This window comes from Mustelus asterias, unplaced genomic scaffold (assembly GCF_964213995.1).
Source record: "Mustelus asterias unplaced genomic scaffold, sMusAst1.hap1.1 HAP1_SCAFFOLD_506, whole genome shotgun sequence".
In the NCBI taxonomy this organism is placed as follows: domain Eukaryota; kingdom Metazoa; phylum Chordata; class Chondrichthyes; order Carcharhiniformes; family Triakidae; genus Mustelus; species Mustelus asterias.
In genome coordinates, this window is record NW_027590458.1 from 192356 (window position 1) to 214247 (window position 21892).

Consider the following 21892-nt stretch of genomic DNA (forward strand, 5'->3'; position numbering starts at 1 on the left):
GGGGGCTCCACGTGCAGCCCTGGAGGGGGTTGGAGGTCCCCCTGGTGATGGACTGAGCAAGGGGCGGGCGGTCAGGAGGTGTGAGAACCAGGAAGGCAGGTGGTGAGGGGAGTGGGGGGAGAGGGGGAGAGACGGGAGGGGATACTGGCGGGGGGGGGGGTGACTCAATCACGGACCAGTCGGCCGAGAGTGAGGAGGGCCCGGTAAGCCAGGGCAAGGCCGTCACTGGTGGGTGGTCCACTAGGTCACCAGGGGGTCGGGGAGTGGGGGTTATGATGACATGGGAGGAGGGACTCAGATATAACAGAGAGTACGGGGACCCCCCAATAGTGTAAGACCACCCCTGATCTTGGGGGAGTGGACATGTCTCCTGAACGGGAAAAGTAATTTGATTTGATTTTAATTTTGATTTTGATTTTGATTTTGATTTTGATTTTAATTTTGATTTTGATTTTAATTTTGATTTTGATTTTAATTTTGATTTGGATTTGGATTTGGATTTGGATTTGGATTTGGATTTTGATTTTGATTTTGATTTTGATTTGGATTTAATTTGATTATGACAATAGCAGGGAGGTCACGTTGGAGTTGTATGAAACTTTGGTGAGGCCACAGCTGGACACTGAGTGCAGTTCTGGTCGCCACGTTATAGGAAGGATGTGATCGCACTGGAGGGGGTGCAGAGGTGATTCATAGAATCATAGAAGATAGGAGCAGGAGGAGGCCATTCGGCCCTTCGAGTCTGCTCCGCCATTCATCACCATCGTGGCTGATCGTCCAACTCAATCGCCCAATCCTGCTTGCTCCCCATAACCTTTGACCCCGATCGCCCCAATTGTGATCTCCAGCTGCCTCTCGAATATAGAACAGCCACCCCTTGAACAGAGACCATATATATTCACCAGGACGCTGCCTGGGATGGAGCATTTAGATTATGAAGAGGTGTTGGGTCGGTTTGAGTTGTTTGTGTTGGAGCAGAGAAGACTGAGGGGGCGACCTGATCGAGGTGTACAGGATTATGAGGGATGCGGACAGAGTGGAACGGGAGCAGTTGTTCCCCCTGAGTTGAAGGGCCAGTCATGAGGGGACACAGGTTCAAGGTGAGGGGGCGGGGGAGGGGTGGGGGGTGAATGTGAGGAAAAGCTTTTTCACCCAGAGGGTGGGTGAGGGTCTGGAATGCGCTGCCTGGGAGAGTGGTGGAGGCGGGTTGCCTCACACCCTTTAAAATGTACCTGGATGGGCACTTGGCACGTCAGAACATTCCGGGCTATGAGCCAAGTGCTGGCAAGTGGGATTAAGTGGGAGTTTAGGTGTTTCTAATGTGTCAGTGGAGACTCGATGGGCGGAAGACCTCTTCTGCGCTGTATGATTCTATGATTCTTTATTCTATGATTTTGATTTGATTTGATTTTGATTTGATTTAATTTCACTTCATTTTGATTTGATTTGATTTGATTTATTATTGTCACATGTATTGGGATACAGTGAAAAGTATTGTTTCTTGCAGTTTATACTGACAAAGCATACCGTTCATAGAGGAGGAAATGAGAGGGTGCAGAATGTAGTGTTACAGTCACAGCTAGGGTGTAGAGAAAGATCAACTTAATATAAGGTAGGTCCATTCAAAAGTCTGATGGCAGCAGGGAAGAAGCTGTTCTTGAGTCGGTCGGTACGTGACCTCAGACTTTTGTATCTTTTTCCCCGAGGGAAGAAGGTGGAAGAGAGAATGTCCGGGGTGTGTGGGGGGGGGGTCCTTGATGATGCCGGCTGCTTTTCCCCGAGGGAGTGGGAAGTGTAGACGGAGTCAATGGATGGGAGGCTGGTTTGCGTGATGGGACTGGGCTACATTCACGATCATTTGTAGTTCCTTGCGGTCTTGGGCAGAGCAGGAGCCATACCAAGCTGTGATACAACCAGAAAGAATGCTTTCTATGGGGCATCTGTAAAAGTTGGTGAGAGTCGTAGCGGACATGCTGAGTTTCCTTAGCCGCCTGAGAAAGTAGAGGCATTGGTGGGGCTTTCTTAACTGTAGTGTTGGCGTGGAGGGGACCAGGACAGGTTGTTGGTGATCTGGACACCTAAAAACATGGAGCTCTCTCGACCATTTCTGCTCCATCCCTGTTGATGTAGACAGGGGGATGTTCTCCTTTACGCTTCCTGAAGTCGATGACAATCTCCTTTGTTTTGTTGAGGTTGAGGGAGAGATTATTGTCACCGCACCCAGTTCACCAGATTCTCTGTCTCTTTCCTGTACTCCGTCTCATCATTGTTTGAAAACCGGGATACAACATAAATAGCAGTGTTACAAAGGAAAATCAGAATTAGGGGCAGAAATAGGCCATTCAGCCCTTGGAACCTCTTCTGCCATTCAATCAGATCATGGACGAGCTCTCCCTGGTCTCCAGTCCACCTCCCCACCTGTTCCCCAGATCCCTTTAAGCCCTTTCCTATCAGAAATATATCTGTCTCCTTCTAGACACCATTCAATGATTCAGTCTCCACCGTGCTGTGGGGGCAGCGAGTTCCACACATTCACCCCCCTCTGCGAGAAGTAGTTCCTCCTCATCTCCGCTTTAAATCTACCCCCTCTCAACCTCGACCTGTGACCTCTTGTTCCAGATTGCCCCACAAGGGGGGAGACACTTGGTCGATGTTTACTCTATCAGTCCCTTTTATCTCCCTCGATCTTGATCCCCCTCTCATCAAAGACAAAGAACAATACAGCACAGGAACAGGCCCTTCGGCCCTCCAAGCCCATGCCGCTCCCCGGTCCAGGATTGAATCCTGAATCCAGGATCCCCGCCCAATTTTCCAGCCTATCTACATACCAATATCCTATCCACCGAGCTGTCCCTCACAGCTACGATGCTTTGTTCATCACAACCTATTAACTCACCCCCACCCCCCCATTCCAGACCATGTGATCTCCAGGGAGAGGCGAAAACCCAGAGTGAAAACCCCAGGGCCAATATGGGGAAAAAAAATCTGGGAAATTCCTCTCCGACCCCCTGAGGCGATCGAAACGAGTCCAGGAGATCACACTGGCCCTGATCGGAAAATGCTTCCCAACCCTAGTCATTTCCACTTCCACGAACACCATATGAATTCCCTGCCCCCGAGACAGGTTCCCAACTATCCGCAGTCTCGCTCTGTACTGGCACCAGCATCCTTCTAAACTCCAGCGACTACAACCCCAAACTGTTTAATCCCTCCTCGTACATCAACCCCTTTTATCCCCGGAACCAATCTGGTGAACCTCGCTCTGATCTGCCTCCAATGTCACCACATCCGTCCTCAAATAAAGAGACCAAAACTGGACACAATGCTCCAGGTGTGGTCTCACCAACGCCCTATACAATGGCAGCAACACTTCTCTACTTTTATACTCCAGTCCCAATAAGTGCCAACATCCCATTTCCATTTTTTGTTCCATGCTGCGCCTGCATTGCTATGATCCATGAATAAAGACACCCAGCTCCCTCTGCCCAGCGTATTTTGAATCAGTGTTGGTGCAGCAGCTCAGGCGTTGCAGCGTGAATACACATTGGGAATCACAGATTCACACCTCTTCTGTGAGAGCGAGCAGAAATATTTCCCACCTGCTCCCCACTCAAAACATGGTCAAGATGGGGACCCCACCCACTCTATGATCACGCCAGGGTGGAGTGCAGCTGGCACAAGCACATATGGGACCTGCGCCTTAAATATTCAATTCTCTTGGGAGAAAGGTGTTCAGACCCCAGCCCCAATCTCTAATCTCAAAGGGTAAAGTGACTCACCCCGCTCTCTACTTCCATGAAAGAAAGATGCTCCACACCACTTAACAGGAGGGAAATTCTGGCTTCTCCTCACTCAGGAAACAATACCCCGGCTCAGACCACCTCTCAGGAATGACAGGCCCCAATCCTCTGCTGGAGAAGATGAATAAAAGAAACACTGGGATCGCTCAGTGAGTCAGTCCTCTGCACCAGTGAATGAATTTAGTCATTTTAGTAAAAGGATATTTCAGCTGTTCCTTCAACTGCTCTCTGAACATAGTCTGGGTCACAGCATAAATTGCAGTGTTTGTGCAGCAACTCAGGAGCTGCAGCATGAACCCCAATTCCAGCACGAAGACACCCATATACACGGACTCGTACCCCAAATACCACATCCGGTTCCAGATGGAGAACACCATGAACACTGACCACAGCAGGATGAAGTTGGCTGAAATGACAAACATCAGAACGATGCACTTCTTCCGGCTCTCCAGCTCCGGGTCCCGGGGACTCTCCCCACCGCTGTGAGCCCGGAGCCGCCTGCGGGCTCGGCTGCTGACTAAAATGTGTCGGACGGTGAGGGCGTTGAGGAGCAGGATCAGGACGAAGGGGATGCCCGGGGTCAGCACGTTCTGCAAGAACTCTATTGTGCCCCACGCCCGGGAGTACTGGACGCCCTCCGCAACGTAGCAGAACCAGGGCTCGTTCATCAGCCGGTAGCGACCGGTGAACATGAAATACCAGGTGGCGTCCTTTAAGAAGCTCAGCGCCGTCACCGTTGCGAGGACCACGCCCGCCGTTTTCTGGTTGGAGTACTTGAGTTTCAACCATGGGCAGCAGATGGCCACATAGCGGTCAATGGTAAAGGTGATGGTGTACCAGACGGAACAGTCGGTGGCTGCGTAAAGCAGAACGGCGTGGACATTGCACGTGGGGGCGCTCAGGAGGAAGTTAAACGCTACCACGTGGGTCACTGGAATCTGTCTCCATATAACATCCAGGACAATGACCAGGAGGTCAGCCGCGGCCATGGCAACCAGATAGCCGGTGATGCATTTGGACAGGCCGCACTTGCCTTTGGCTAGTATGACGATCGTCAGTAGGTTAACTGTGGAGAAGGAACATGAACGCAGACAAATCAATCCACAGTCTGGGACGACACTTGGCCAATCCACCCAACCTGCACATCTTTGGACACTAAGGGGCAATTTAACATGGCCAATCCACCCAACCTGCATGTCTTTGGACACTAAGGGACAATTTAGCATGGCCAATCCACCCAACCCACACATCTTTGGACACTAAGGGACAATTTAACATGGCCAATCCACCCAACCTGCATGTCTTTGGACACTAAGGGACAATTTAGCATGGCCAATCCACCCAACCTGCACATCTTTGGACACTAAGGGACAATTTAGCATGGCCAATCCACCCAACCTGCACATCTTTGGACACTAAGGGACAATTTAGCATGGCCAATCCACCCAACCCGCACATCTTTGGACACTAAGGGACAATTTAGCATGGCCAATCCACCCAACCCGCACATCTTTGGACACTAAGGGACAATGTAGCATGGCCAGTCCACCCAACCTGCACATCTTTGGACACTAAGGGACAATTTAGCATGGCCAATCCACCCAACCCACACATCTTTGGACACTAAGGGACAATTTAACATGGCCAATCCACCCAACCTGCACGTCTTTGGACACTAAGGGACAATTTAGCATGGCCAATCCACCCAACCCGCACATCTTTGGACACTAAGGGACAATTTAGCATGGCCAATCCACCCAACCCGCACATCTTTGGACACTAAGGGACAATGTAGCATGGCCAGTCCACCCAACCTGCACATCTTTGGACACTAAGGGACAATTTAGCATGGCCAATCCACCCAACCTGCATATCTTTGGACACTAAGGGACAATTTAGCATGGCCAATCCACCCAACCTGCACATCTTTGGACATTAAGGGACAATTTAGCATGGCCAATCCACCCAACCCGCACATCTTTGGACACTAAGGGACAATTTAGCATGGCCAGTCCACCCAACCTGCACATCTTTGGACACTAAGGGGCAATTTAGCATGGCCAATCCACCCAACCTGCACATCTTTGGACACTAAGGGACAATTTAGCATGGCCAATCCACCCAACCTGCATATCTTTGGACACTAAGGGACAATTTAGCATGGCCAATCCACCCAACCTGCACATCTTTGGACACTAAGGGGCAATTTAGCATGGCCAATCCACCTAACCTGCACATCTTTGGACACTAAGGGGCAATTTAGCATGGCCAATCCACCCAACCTGCATATCTTTGGACACTAAGGGACAATTTAGCATGGCCAATCCGCCCAACCTGCACATCTTTGGACACTAAGGGACAATTTAGCATGGCCAATCCACCCAACCTGCACATCTTTGGACACTAAGGGGCAATTTAGCACGGCCAATCCACCCAACCTGCACATCTTTGGACACTGAGGGACAATTTAGCATGGCCAATCCACCCAACCTGCACATCTTTGGACACTGAGGGACAATTTAGCATGGCCAATCCACCCAACCTGCACATCATTGGACACTGAGGGACAATTTAGCATGGCCAATCCACCCAACCTACACATCTTTGGACACTGAGGGACAATTCAGCATGGCCAATCCACCTAACCTGCACATCTTTGGACACTGAGGGACAATTTAGCATGGCCAATCCACCAATTTGCACATCTACCACCTCTAAGGGAAGACAGCACGGTGACACAGTGGTTAGCATTGCTGCTCACAGCCAAGGACCCGGGTTCGATTCCCGGCCTCGGGTGACTGTGTGTGTGTGTGGAGTCTGCACGTTCTCCCCGTGTCTGCATGGGTTTCCTCCGGGTGATCCGATTTCCTCCCGCACTCCAATGATGTGCAGGTTAGGTTGAGTGGCCATACTAAATTGTCCCCTAGTGTCCAAAGATGTGCAGGTTGGGTGGATTGGCCATGCTAAATTGCCCCTAGTGTCAGGGCATTAGCAGGGTAAATATGTGGGATTACAGAAATCCCCTCACTGCCACACTCCGACGCCTGTTTGGGTTACACTGAGGGAGAATTTAGCACGGCCAATGCACCCTAACCAGCACGTCTTTTGGACTGTGGGAGAAAACCGGAGCACCCGGAGGAAACCCACGCCGACACAAGGAGGGCTGTTGGACTTTAGCCTGGTGTTGTGAGACTTCTTACTGTGCCCAGAGAACCATGCAGACTCCGCACAGACATTAACCCGAGGCCGGAATTAAACCCGGGTGCTTGGCGCTGTGAGGCAGCAGTGCTAACCATAAGACCATCAGACATAGGAGCAGAATGAGGCCACTCGGCCCATCGAGTCTGCTCTGCCATTCAATCATGGCTGATACTTTTCTCATCCCCATTCTCCTACCTTTTCCCCATGACCCCTGATCCCCTTATTAATCAAGAACCTATCTATCTCTGTCTTAAAGACACTCAATGGCCCGGCCTCCACAGCCTCCTGCGGCAAAGAGTTCCACAGATTCACCACTCTCTGGCTGAAGAAATTCCTCCTCATCTCTGTTTTAAAGGATCGTCCCTTCAGCCTGAGGTTGTGTTCCCTCTGGTTCTAGTTTTTCCCACTAGTGGAAACATCCTCTCCACGTCCTCTCTATCCAGGCCTCGCAGTATCCTGTAAGTTTCAGTAAGATCACCACCTCATCCTTCTAAACTCCAACGAGTACAGACCCAGAGTCCTCAATCGTTCCTCATACGACAAGCTCTTCATCCCAGGGAATCATTCTTGTGAACCTCCGCTGGACCCTTTCCAAGGCCCAGCACATCCTTCCTTAGATACGGGGACCAAAACTGCTCACAATACTCCAAATGGGGTCTGACCAGAGCCTTATACAGCCTCAGAAGTACATCCCTGCTCTTGTATTCTAGCCCTCTCGACATGAATGCTAAGATTGCATTTGCCTTCCTAACTGCCGACTGAACCTGCACGTTAACCTGAAGGGAATCTTGAACAATGACTCCCTTTGTGTTTCTGATTTCCTAAACATTTCCCCATTTAGAAAATAGTCTATGCAACTGTGTTGCATTTTGGGTAGGACTTACACAGTGAATGGTAGGGCCCTGGAGAGTGTTGAGGAACAGAGGGACCTCGGAGTACAAGTAGATGGTTGGTTGAAAATGGTGGGACAGGTAGATGGGTTTAGTGAAGAAGGCGTCTAACGCATCGGCCTTCATCAGTCAGGGCATTGAGTATAGGAGTTGGGACGGTATGTCACAGTTGCATATAGTAAGAAGTTTAACAACACCAGGTTAAAGTCCAACAGGTTTATTTGGTAGCAAAAGCCACACAAGCTTTCGGAGCTCTTAGCCCCTTCTTCAGGTGAGTGGGAATTCTGTTCACAAACAGAGCATATAAAGACACAGACTCAATTTACATGAATAATGGTTGGAATGCGAATACTTACAACTAATCAAATCTTTAAGAAACGAAACAATGTGAGTGGAGAGAGCATCAAGACAGGCTAAAAAGATGTGTATTGTCTCCAGACAAGACAGCCAGTGAAACTCTGCAGGTCCACGCAACTGTGGGAGTTACAAATAGTGTGACATGAACCCAATATCCCGGTTGAGGCCGTCCTCGTGTGTGCGGAACTTGGCTATCAGTTTCTGCTCAGCGACTCTGCGCTGTCGTGTGTCGTGAAGGCCGCCTTGGAGAACGCTTACCCGAATATCAGAGGCCGAATGCCCGTGACCGCTGAAGTGCTCCCCAACAGGAAGAGAACAGTCTTGCCTGGTGATTGTCGAGCGGAGTCGCTGAGCAGAAACTGATAGCCAAGTTCCGCACACACGAGGACGACCTCAACCGGGATATTGGGTTCATGTCGCACTATTTGTAACTCCCACAGTTGCGTGGACCTGCAGAGTTTCACTGGCTGTCTTGTCTGGAGACAATACACATCTTTTTAGCCCGTCTTGATGCTCTCTCCACTCACATTGTTTTGTTTCTTAAAGACTTGATTAGTTGTAAGTATTCGCATTCCAACCATTATTCATGTAAATTGAGTCTGTGTCTTTGTAAGCTCTGTTTGTGAACAGAATTCCCACTCACCTGAAGAAGGGGCTAAGAGCTCCAAAAGCTTGTGTGGCTTTTGCTACCAAATAAACCTGTTGGACTTTAACCTGGTGTTGTTAAACTTCTTACTGTGTTTACCCCAGTCCAACGCCGGCATCTCCACATCATAACTACAGTTGCATATGTCATTGGTGAGGCCACACTTGGAGTACTGTGTACAGTTTTGGTCACCTTGTTCCAGGAAAGACATTGATAAACTGGAAAGAGTGCAGAGAAGACTCGGGAGAACGTTGCCAGGGTTGAGTTGCAGGGAGAGGTTGGCCAGACCAGGACATTATTCCTTGGAACGTAAGATAATGGAACATGACCTTTTTGAGGTTTGTAAAAATATTTTTGATTTGATTTATTATTGTCACATGTATTAACATACAGTGAAAAGTATTGTTTCTTGCGCGCTATACAGACAAAGCATACCGTTCATAGAGAAGGAAAGGAGAGGGTGCAGAATGTAGTGTTACAGTCATAGCTAGGGTGTAGAGAAAGATCAGCTTAATGCGAGGGAGGTCCATTCAAAAGTCTGACATTGAATCCACGTTATACAGCAGCTGCCATGTATTTGCCCACTCACTCAACCTGTCTAAATCACCGTGAAAGTTTCTAACATCTGCTGGATAAACAAAGACAGATATTCCTCCATTTTCCCCTCCAGATCATCTGTCTTTTGATTAAATTTGATTTATTATTGCCACATGTATCGAGATACAGTGAAAAGTATTGTTTCTTGCAGTTTATACAGACAAAGCATACCATTCATAGAGAAGGAAAGGAGAGGGTGCAGAATGTAGTGTTACAGTCACAGCTAGGGTGTAGAGAAAGATCAACTTAGTGCGAGGTAGGTCCATTCAAAAGTCTGACAGCAGCAGGGAAGAAGCTGTTCTTAGAACCATAGAAAATTACAGCTCAGAAACAGGCCTTTTGGCCCTTCTTGTCTGCGCCGAACCATTTTATGCCGAGTCCCACTGACCTGCACTTGGACCATATCCCTCCACACCCCTCTCATCCATGAACCCGTCCAAGTTTTTCTTAAATGTTAAAAGTGACCCCGCATTTACCACTTTATCCGGCAGCTCATTCCACACTCCCACCACTCTCTGCGTGAAGAAGCCCCCCCTAATTTTCCCTCTGGTTTTTTTCTCCCCTAGCCTCAGCGGAAAAAGCCTGCTTGCATTCACTCTATCTATACCCATCAAAATCTTATACACCTCTATCAAATCTCCCCTCAATCTTCTACGCTCCAGGGAATAAAGTCCCAACCTATTCAATCTCTCTCTGTAACTCAGCTTCTCAAGTCCCGGCAACATCCTTGTGAACCTTCTCTGCACTCTTTCAACCTTATTTACATCCTTCCTGTAACTAGGTGACCAAAACTGTACACAATACTCCAAATTCGTCCTCACCAATGCCTTATATAACCTTACCATAACACTCCAACTTTTATACTCGATACTCCGATTTATAAAGGCCAATGTACCAAAGGCACTCTTTACGACCCTATCCACCTGTGACGTCAGTTTTAGGGAATTCTGTATCTGTATTCCCAGATCCCTCTGTTCAACTGCACTCTTCAGAGTCCTACCATTTACCCTGTACGTTCTTCTTTGGTTTGTCCTTCCAAAGTGCAATATCTCACACTTGACTCTTGAGTCGGTCGTTACGTGACCTCAGACTTTTGTATCTTTTTCCCAACGGATGAAGGTGGAAGAGAGAATGTCCGGGGTGTGTGGGGGGGTCCTTGATGATGCCGGCTGCTTTTCCCCGAGGCAGCGGGAAGTGTAGACAGAGTCAATGGATGGGAGGCTGGTTTTGTGTGATGGGATTGGGTTACATATATGAGATGAAGGCACAGGGTCTTTTCCCCAGGGTAGGGGGAATTGAAAACTAGAATGCTGGCAGGTTTAAGGTGAGAGGGGAAAGATTGGAAAGGGAACCTGAGGGGGTAACTTCTTCACACAGAGGGTGGTGCGTGTGTGAGCTGTCAGAGAAAGTGGTGAGGCAGGTACAATAGCAACATTTAAAAATGAGGTGGAGATACCGGCATTGTCGGGCAATACAGCAGGATATAGATCGGCTGGAAAATTGGGCGGAGAGGTGGCAGATGGAGTTTAATCCGGATAAATGCGAAGTGATGCATTTTGGAAGAAATAATGTAGGGAGGAGTTATACAATAAATGGCAGAGTCATCAGGAGTATAGAAACACAGAGGGACCTAGGTGTGCAAGTCCACAAATCCTTGAAGGTGGCAACACAGGTGGAGAAGGTGGTGAAGAAGGCATATGGTATGCTTGCCTTTATAGGACGGGGCATAGAGTATAAAAGCTGGAGTCTGATGATGCAGCTGTATAGAACGCTGGTTAGGCCACATTTGGAGTACTGCGTCCAGTTCTGGTCGCCGCACTACCAGAAGGACGTGGCGGCATTGGAGAGAGTACAGAGAAGGTTTACCAGGATGTTGCCTGGTATGGAGGGTCTTAGCTATGAGGAGAGATTGGGTAGACTGGGGTTGTTCTCCCTGGAAAGACGGAGAATGAGGGGAGATCTAATAGAGGTGTACAAGATTATGAAGGGTATAGATAGGGTGAACAGTGGGAAGCTTTTTCCCAGGTCGGAGGTGACGATCACGAGGGGTCACGGGCTCAAGGTGAGAGGGGCGAAGTATAACTCAGATATCAGAGGGACGTTTTTTACACAGAGGGTGGTGGGGGCCTGGAATGCGCTGCCAAGTAGGGTGGTGAAGGCAGGCACGCTGACATCGTTTAAGACTTACCTGGATAGTCACATGAGCAGCCTGGGAATGGAGGGATACAAACGATTGGTCTCGTTGGACCAAGGAGCGGCACAGGCTTGGAGGGCCGAAGGGCCTGTTTCCTGTGCTGTACTGTTCTTTGTTCTTTGTTGGACTGGGGTGGGCACAGTGAGAAGTCTCACAACACCAGGTTAAAGTCCAACAGGTTTATATGGAGTCACGAGCTTTCAGAGCGCTGCTCCTTCATCAGGTGAGTGGGGAGGTAAGTTTCACAGAGACGGCGTATATCGGCCAAGACACAATTGCAGGAAATTACAGATTGGAATGTGAGGAGTGGTTGGAATGCAAGTCGCAGAAACATGGAAGATAGGAGCAGGGGGAGGCCATTCGGCCCTTCGAGTCTGCTCCCCCATTCATCACCATCATGGCTGATCATCCAACTCAATCACCCAATCCTGCTTTCCCCCCATAACCTTTGACCCCGTTCGCCCCAAGTGCTCTCTCCAGCCGCCTCTTCAATACATTCAATGTTTCAGCATCAGCTCCTTCCTGTGGGGATGAATTCTACAGACTCACCGCTCTCTGGGTGAAGAAATGTCTCCTCACCTCCGTCCTAAATGGTCTACCCCGAATCCTCAGACTGTGAGCCCCTGGTTCTGGACCCCCCCACCATCGGGAACATCCTCCCTGTATCTCCCCTGTCTAGTCCTGTTAGAATTTTATAATTCTCTGTGAGATTCCCCCCTCAATCGTCTGAACTCCAGCGGGAAACAATCCTAACCTGGTCAATCTCTCCTCGTGCACCCCGGAATCAGCCTGGTTAAACCTTCGCTCTGCTCCCTCGAGAGCAAGAACATCCTTCCTCAGAAAAGGAGACCTAAACTGCACACACAATACTCTGGGTGTGGCCTCACCAAGGCCCTGTATAATGACAACAACACATCCCCGCTCCTGTACTCGAAACCTCCCGCAATGAATCGGCCAACATACCATTTTCCTTCTGTACCGCCTGCTGCACCCGCACGCTCACCTTCAGCGACTGGTGCACCAGGACGCCCAGATCCCTCTGCACTCTCCCAATTTACAGCCACTCAGGTAGTAATCTGCCGCCTTGTTTTTGCTTCCAAAGTGAATAACCTCACATTTATCCAAATTATACTACATTTGGGTGCCATGCTGGCACAGTGGGTTAGCACTGCTGCCTCCTCACAGTGCCAGGGACCCGGGTTCAATTCCCGATTTGGGTCACTGTCTGTGTGGAGTTTGCACATTCTCCCCGTGTCTGCGTGGGTTTCCTCCGGGTGCTCCGGTTTCCTCCCACAGTCCAAAGATGTGCGGGTTAGGGTGGATTGGCCGTGCTAAATTGACCCTTAGTGTCAGGGGATTAGCTAGGGTAAATGATTGTTACGGGAATAGGGCCTGGGTGGGATTGTGGTCAGCGCAGACTCGATGGGTCGAATGGCCTCCTTCTGCACTGTAGGGATTCTGTGGGCTATGATTTGCCATTGATTTGCCCACTCACCCAACCTGTCCAGATCATGTCGAAGGATCTCCGCATCCTCATCACAGTTCACCGTCCCACCCAACTTGGTACCATCTGCAAACTTTACAGGAACTGTGTGTTTGACAGTGGGCAGAAGTTCCCCATGCATGAGGACAACCTCAACCAGGATTCATGTCACACTGTGTGTCACCCCCAACCATTTGGCTTGGGTTTGTAAAATCCTACTAACTGTGCTGGCTGGAGACAATACACACCTCTTTAATCTGTGATTATCCCTCTCTCCACTCGCACTGTCTGTACCTGTAAAGACTCACATTCCAACCGCTCCTCACATTCCAATCTGCAATTTCCTGCAATTGTGTCTTGGCCGATATACGCTGTCTCTGTGAAACTTACCTCCCCACTCACCTGATGAAGGAGCAGCGCTCTGAAAGCTCGTGATTCTATATCACGGAAACCCTACAGTGCAGAAGGAGGCCATTCGGCCCATCGAGTCTGCACCGACCACAATCCCACCCAGGCCCTACCCCCACATATTTTACCCGCTAATCCCTCTAACCTTCGCATCCCAGGACTCCAAGGGGCAATTTTTTTTTTTTTTAACCTGGCCAATCAACCTAACCCGCACATCTTTGGACTGTGGGAGGAAACCGGAGCACCCGGAGGAAACCCACGCAGACACGAGGAGAATGTGCAAACTCCACACAGACAGTGACCCGAGCCGGGAATCGAACCCGGGACCCTGGAGCTGTGAAGCAGCAGTGCTAACCCACTGTGCTACCGTGCCGCCCTATATAAACCTGTTGGATTTTAACCTGGTGTTGAGAGACTTCTCACTGTTTAAAAGGCATTTGGATAAGTACGTGGCTGGGAAAGAATTAGAGGGACGTGAGCCAATCACGAGCAATTAAAGTTTATTTATTAGTCACAAGTAAGGCTTACATTAACGCTGCAATGAAGTTACTGTGAGAATCCCCCGATCGCCACACTCCTGTTCGGGTGACACTGAGGGGGAATTTAACACGGCCAATGCACCCGAACCGGCACGTCTTTCAGACTGTGGGAGGAAACCGGAGGAAACCCACGCAGACACGGGGAGAATGTGCAGACTCCGCACAGACGGTGACCCGAGCCAGGAATCGAACCCGGGTCCCTGGCGCTGTGAGGCAGCAGCGCTAACCCCACTGTGGCAATTGGGATTCACTGGGAGAGCAGCTTGGACTGGTTGGGCCGAAGGGCCTGTTTCCCTGCTGAATGACTCTGTGGTAAAGAAACCTTGCTGCAGAAGTCCATAGATACCTGAAGGTGGCAGCACAGGGTGGTGAAGAGGCTGAAGACATGCTTGCCTTCATTAACCGGGGCGTTAGAATACAGGAGCAAGGAGGTACGAGTCTATAAAATGTTGGTTAGACCACAGATGGAGCATCGTGCGCAGTCCCGGTCTCCGCACTATCGGAAGGACGTGATCAGACTGGAGAGGGTGCAGAGGAGATTCACCAGGATGTTTACCCGGGATGGAAGGTTCCAGCTGTGAGGAGAGACTGGCTGTGTTTTCCCTGGAGCTGAGGCGGGGGAGGAGGGATGTGACTAAATTTACGAGAGGCGTAGACAGGGTAGATCATTAGAATCTTATCCCCCCCCCCCCCCGTCACCCCCGCCATGGCAGAGGTGTCTAAGACCAGAGGGCAGAGGTTGAAGGTTAGGATTTGATTTGATTTTGGGCAGCATGCTGACACAGTGGGGTCAGTGCTGCTGCCTCACAGCGCCAGGGACACGGGTTCGATTCCCGGCTCGGGTCACTGTCTGTGCGGAGTCTGCACGTTCTCCCCGTGTCTGCGTGGGTTTCCTCCGGGTGCTCCGGTTTCCTCCCACAGTCCGAAAAATGTGCGGGTTAGGTGGATTGGCCGTGCTAAATTGTCCCTTAATGTCCAAAGATGTGCAGGTTGGGTGGATTGGCCATGCTAAATTGTCCCATAGTGTCCAAAGATGTGCAGGTTGGGTGGATTGGCCATGCTAAATTGCCCCTTAATGTCCAAAGATGTGCAGGTTGGGTGGATTGGCCATGCTAAATTGTCCCTTAGTGTCCAAAGATGTGTAGGTTAGTTGGATTGGCCATGCTAAATTGTCCCTTAGTGTCCAAAGATGTGCAGGTTGGGTGGATTGGCCATGCTAAATTGTCCCTTAGTGTCCAAAGATGTGCAGGTTGGGTGGATTGGCCATGCTAAATTGTCCCTTAGTGTCCAAAGATGTGCAGGTTAGGTGGATTGGCCATGCTAAATTGTCCCTTAGTGTCCAAAGATGTGCAGGTTGGGTGGATTGGCCATGCTAAATTACCCCTTAATGTCCAAAGATGTGCAGGTTGGGTGGATTGGCCATGCTAAATTGCCCCTTAGTGTCCAAAGATGTGCGGGTTGGGTGGATTGACCATGCTAAATTGCCCCTTAATGTCCAAAGATGTGCGGGTTGGGTGGATTGGCCATGCTAAATTGTCCCTTAGTGTCCAAAGATGTGCAGGTTGGGTGGATTGGCCATGCTAAATTGTCCCTTAGTGTCCAAAGATGTGCAGGTTAGGGGGATTGGCTATGCTAAATTGTCCCATAGTGTCAGGGGGACTAGCTAGGGTAACTGCATGGCGTTATGGGCATAGGGCCTGGGTGGGATTGTGGTCGGTGCAGACTCAATGGGCTGAATGGCCTCCTTCTGCACTGTAGAGATTCTATGATTTGTTTTATTATTGTCACATGTATTGGGATACAGTGAAAGGTCTTGTTTCTTGTGCGCTTTACAGACAAAGCATACCATTCATAGAGAAGGAAAGGAGAGGGTGCAGAATGCAGTGTTACAGTCACAGCTAGGGGTGTAGAGAAAGATCAACTTAATATAAGGCAGGTCCATTCGAAAGTCTGACAGCAGCAGGGAAGAAGCTGTTCTTGAGTCGGTCGGTACGTGACCTCAGACTTTTGTATCTTTTTCCCCGATGGAAGAAGGTGGAAGAGAGAATGTCCGGGGTGTGTGGGGGGGTCCTTGATGATGCCGGCTGCTTTTCCCCGAGGCAGCGGGAAGTGTAGACAGAGTCAATGGATGGGAGGCTGGTTTGCGTGATGGATTGGGCTACATTCACGACCTTTTGTAGTTCCTTGCAGTCTTGGGCAGAGCAGGAACCAGACCAAGCTGTGATACTTTGGGGCTTCTGTAAAAAATTGGTGGGAGTCAGAGCGGACATGCCGAATTTCCTTTGCTTCCTGAGAAAGTAAAGGCGTTGGTGGGGCTTTCTTAACTATAACTATATAAAGAATTGGTGAGAGTCAGAGCGGAGTTTCATTGTTCCAGAGTTGGTTGGAATCTGATAAGTTTCTATGAGATCCTCTCTCACTCTTCTAAACTCCCATGAATATAATCCTAACCGACTTAGTCTCTCCTCATATGGCAGACCTATTTTTTACAGATGCCCCATAGAAAGCATTCTTTCTGGTTGTATCACAGCTTGGTCTGGGTTCCTGCTCTGCCCAAGACCGCAAGGAACTACAAAGGGTCGTGAATGTAGCCCAGTCCCATCACGCAAACCAGCCTCCCATCCATTGGCTCTGTCTACACTTCTCGCTGCCTCGGGGAAAAGCAGCCGGCATCATCAAGGACCCCCCACACACCCCGGACATTCTCTCTTCCACCTTCTTCCGTCAGGAAAAAGATACAAAAGTCTGAGGTCACGTACCGACCGACTCAAGAACAGCTTCTTCCCTGCTGCTGTCAGACTTTTGAATGGACCGACCTCGCATTGAGTTGATCTTTCTCTACACCCTAGCTGTGACTGTAACACTACATTCTGCACCCTCTGCTTTCCTTGTCCCCTCTGTGCTCTATGAACTGTATGCTTTGTCTGTATTGCACGCAAATTCACTGTTTCTCAGTACATGTGACAACAATAAATCAAATCAAATCAAATCAAAACTGTACACAATACTCCAGGTGTACTCCAACACCCTGTACAATAGCAGCAAAACATCCCTATCCCGATACTCAAACCCTCTCGCTATTCCTGATTCCTGGGATGGCAGGTCTGTCATATGAGGAGAGACTAAGTCGGTGAGGATTATATTCACGGGAGCTCAGAAGAGTGAGAGGTGATCTCATAGAAACTTATAAAATTCTAACAGGATTAGACAGGGTAGATTCAGAAAGAATGTTCCCGATGGTGGGGGGAGTCCAGAACTAGGGGGTCATAGTTTGAGGATAAGGGGGAAACCTTTGAGGACTGGTATAATCACTAAACTATTAATCCAGAAACTCAGCGAATGTTCTGGGGGACCCGGGTTCGAATCCCGCCACGGCAGACGGTGGAATTTGAATTCAACAAAAAATATCTGGGATGAAGAATCTACTGGTGACCCATTGTCGGAAAAACCCATCTGGTTCACTAATGTCCTTTAGGGAAGGAAATCTGCCGTCCTTACCCGGTCTGGCCTACATGTGACTCCAGAGACACAGCAATGTGGTTGACTCTCAACTGCCCTCCAAGGGGCAACTAGGGATGGGCAATAAATGCTGTCCCAGCGACGCCCGTGTCCCCCGGATGAATAAAAATATATAATTGCTGAATTACTCAATGACAAACCCATCCTGTGAATGAATAAAAATGTTTATCTTGATGGAGTATTGTGTACAGTTTTGGTCTCCGTATCTGAGGAAGGATGTCCTTGTTCTAGAGGGAGCGCAGCGAAGGTTTCCCAGGCTGATTCCTGGGATGGCAGGTCTGTCATATGAGGAGAGACTAAGCCGGTTAGGATCATATTCACTGGAGTTTCGAAGAGTGAGAGGGGATCTCATAGAAACTTATAAAATTCTAACAGGATTAGACAGGGTAGATTCAGAAAGAATGTTCCCGATGGTGGGGGGAGTCCAGAACTGGGGGGTCAGAGTTTGAGGATAAGGGGGAAACCTTTGAGGACTGAGGTGAGGAGAAACTTCTTCACCCAGAGGGTGGTGAATGTGTGGAATTCACTCCCACAGAAAGTAGTTGAGGCCAAAACGTTGTGTGATTTTGAGAAGATATTAGATGTTGCTCTCGGGGCTCAAGGGATCGAGGGATAGGGTGGGGGGAAGGGGAGGGATCAGGATGTTGAATCTGATGATCAGCCGTGAATTCATAATGAATGACGGAGCAGGCTGGAAGGGCCGAATGGCCTCCTCCTGCTTCTAGCTCCTGTGTTTCTGTGTTAGAAGGCGTAACGCAGTGAGGAACCAGTCCAGTCGGGGTGTGAACAATCAGTAAAGAATATTTACTAAAGTAAAAGGCAACAAAACGCACAAGAAAGACTCAGATAGACTGTGACACTTCAGTCCGTTAATAATTAATATCGAGTGTCACCATTTTATCTGAAATTATCTCCTGTTGCTAAACTACACCCACATTCCTTGAAGTCTCCACCTTTTCCCAAATAACATCCACTTTGATACCTCCGTCAGTCAAATCCAGCTTCTAGTTACCGCACAACACAGCTCAGATTATAGAACACTCGGCACCCGATCACAAGAGTATCTCCAATCATTCAGTGCACTGGGATACTCCGACAGGGAGAGAGAGGGGGGATATAGAGAGAGAGAGAGAGGGGGATAGAGAGAGAGAGGGGGATAGAGAGAGAGGGGGGGATAGAGAGAGAGAGGGGGATAGAGAGATGGGAGAGAGAGGGGGATAGAGAGAGAGAGAGAGGCAGAGAGAGAGGGGGAGATAGAGAGAGAGAGGGAGGGGGGATAGAGAGAGAGAGAGAGAGGGGGGGGATAGAGAGATGGGAGAGAGAGGGGGATAGAGAGAGAGAGGGGGGATAGAGGGACGGGAGAGAGAGGAGGATAGAGAGAGAGAGAGAGGCAGAGAGAGAGGGGGGATAGAGAGAGAGAGGCAGAGAGAGAGGGGGAGATAGAGAGAGGGAGAGGGGGTATAGAGAGAGAGAGGGGGATAGAGAGAGAGAGAGAGGCAGAGAGAGAGGGGGGATAGAGAGAGAGAGGCAGAGAGAGAGGGGGAGATAGAGAGAGGGAGAGGGGGGGATAGAGAGAGAGAGAGAGGCAGAGAGAGAGGGGGGTAGAGAGAGAGAGGCAGAGAAAGAGGGGGAGATAGAGAGAGGGAGAGGGGGGATAGAGAGAGAGGGGGATAGAGAGAGAGAGGCAGAGAGAGGGGGGAGATAGAGAGAGAGAGGGGGATAGCGAGAGAGAGAGGGGCAGAGAGAGATGGGGGATAGAGAGAGAGAGGCAGAGAGAGAGAGGGGGGAATAGAGAGAGAGGGGGGGATAGAGAGAGAGAGGCAGAGAGAGAGGGGGAGATAGAGAGGGGGGATAGAGAGAGAGAGAGGGGGATAGAGAGACGGGAGAGAGGGGGGGATAGAGAGAGAGCGGGGGGATAGAGAGAGAGGCAGAGAGGGGGGGTTAGAGAGAGAGAGAGGGGGAGGATAGAGGGAGAGGGGGATAGAGAGACGGTAGAGAGAGAGGGGGATAGAGAGGAGGGAGAGAGGGGGGATAGAGAGAGAGGGGGGGATAGAGAGACAGGAGAGAGAGGAAAGAGGGGATAGAGAGAGAGGCAGAGAGGGAGAGAGAGAGTTGGCAGAGTGGGAGAGAGACAGGAGAGAGGGAGAAAGGGAAAGGGATAGAGAGAGAGATGGCAGAGTGGGAGAGAGGGAGAGAGACGGGTAGAGCTGGGAGAGTGGGGGAGAGGGAGAGGGGGGGATAGAGGAACGGGGGAGTGGGGGAGAGAGAGAGGAGAGAGGGACAGGGGGGATAGAGAGACAGGAGAGGGGGATAGAGAGATGGGAGAGTGGGAGAGAGGGAGAGGGGGGATAGAGAGATGGGAGAGTGGGAGATGGGAGAGAGGGAGAGGGGGATAGAGAGATGGGAGAGTGGGAGATGGGAGAGAGGGAGAGGGGGATAGAGAGATGGGAGATGGGAGAGAGGGGCGGCACGCTAGCACAGTGGTTAGCACTGCTGCTTCACAGCTCCAGGGTCCTGGGTTCGATTCCCGGCTCGGGTCACTGTCTGTGTGGAGTTTGCACATTCTCCCCATGTCTGCGTGGGTTTCCTCCGGGTGTTCCGGTTTCCTCCCACACTCCAAAGATGTGCGGGTTAGGTGGATTGGCCATGCTAAAATTGCCCCTGAGTGTCCTGAGATGTGTAGGTGAGAGGGATTAATGGGTAGATATGTCGGGATATGGGGGTAGGGCCTGGGTGGGATTGTGGTCGGTGCAGACTCGATGGGCCGAATGGCCTCTTTCTGCACTGTAGGGTTTCTATGATTTCTATGATTCTATGAAGGGAGAGAGAGGGGGGGAGAGAGAGAGAGGGAGAGAGAGACGGGGAGAGCTGGGAAAGGGGGGGGAGTGGGAGAAGGGGATAGAGAGACGGGAGAGGGGGATAGAGAGATGGGAGATGGGAGAGAGGGAGAGGGGGGATAGAGAGATGGGAGAGAGGGAGGGAAGGGGGGATAGAGAGATGGGAGGGGAGGATAAAGAGATGGGAGAGTGGGAGAGAGAAGGGAGAGATATGGGGAGAGCTGGGAGGAGGGAGAGAGAGGGGGAGGGACAGAGAGGGAGAGAGAGAGACAGAGAAAAAGACAGAGAGCGAGAGGGAGAGAGACAGACAGAGAGAGAGAGAGACAGAGAGAGAGACAGAGAGAGGGACACAGAGAGAGACAGACAGAGAGAGACAGAGAGAGAGTCAGAGAGAGAGACAGATAGAGAGGGACAGAGAGAGAGAGACAGATAGAGAGAGACAGAGGGAGAGGCAGAGAGAGGCAGAGAGAGAGACAGAGGGAGAGACAGAGGGAGAGACAGAGAGAGAGAGAGAGAGACAGAGAGAGAGAGAGACAGAGAGAGAGAGAGACAGAGAGAGACAGAGGGAGAGGCAGAGAGAGAGACAGAGAGAGTCAGAGAGATAGAGATGAGAGAGACACAGAGAGACAGACAGAGGGGGAGATTGAACAGAAGCCTAGACGGTGTAACCTACCTGGGACCCCGATGATCGCGAGGATCGGGTAGTAAAATGTCTGGACGAACTTGAACGCGTAAAAGACCCTCCACTCTGTCGTAATCCAGGAGCCGTCCGCACTGGCCAGGTCCAACCAGAAGGAGAAACGCCTGCCCCCCGTAGCCCCCTCTTCCCCGTCAAAGCTCTGTCGATTGGGACCGGGCACCGTCACGTTCTGATCGAACATCCCCCCCCCCCCGAGCGACTCAGAATCCAATCTCCCCCGGCGACAGCGAGTGGGATTCAGGTCCTGACCTCTCGCTCTTATGCCCCAGTCTGGTGGCTTCCAACTCTGAGTGACGGCAGGAGCATCCTCACCCTGTTGTTCCCGGGATCACAACCCCTCCCTTTTATAGAAAGAGTTGTTGTTTCTCTGGCTGGTGAGCTGAGATGATGTCTCCATCGCTCTGGGAGGGTAAACTCCCGTGGGGGGGAGAGTATCAGGGGTCCAGGGAGACTGACGTTAGTGAGATTCACTGAACAAATAACTCTCGTTCAACCCTTTCCATAGAATCCCAGAATCACACAGCGCGGAGGAGGAGGCCCTTCAGCCCATCGAGTCTACGCCAACACCTTAGAAACACCTGAACTCCCACCCAATCCCATCTCCCAGTCCTTAGCTCTGACGTGCCAAGTGCTCATCCGGGCACTTTATAAAGGATGTGAGGCACGGTGGCACAGTGGGTTAGCGCTGCTGCCTCACAGCGCCAGGGACCCGGGTTCAATT

General features: G+C 50.4%; 1 protein-coding gene across 1 annotated transcript; it reads right to left on the reverse strand.

The window, feature by feature from the left end:
* Positions 1–3946: 3946 nt before the first annotated feature.
* LOC144486893 (putative G-protein coupled receptor 139) lies at positions 3947–21352 on the reverse strand. Its single transcript, XM_078204924.1, has 2 exons — positions 21145–21352; positions 3947–4866 (listed from the first exon to the last, which is right to left on the reverse strand). The coding sequence occupies exons 1-2, from the start codon at positions 21350–21352 to the stop codon at positions 3947–3949; spliced, it is 1128 nt and encodes a 375-aa protein (XP_078061050.1).
* Positions 21353–21892: the final 540 nt, after the last annotated feature.

Bases quoted from the DNA above. Each gene is read 5' to 3' on its own strand.
- LOC144486893 (XM_078204924.1), bottom strand. From the start codon at position 21,352: ATGTTCGATCAGAACGTGACGGTGCCCGGTCCCAATCGACAGAGCTTT. The intron at 4,867-21,144 runs GTAGGTTACACC...CCTTCTCCACAG, and splicing joins CGCGATCATCGGGGTCCCAG to TTAACCTACTGACGATCGTC.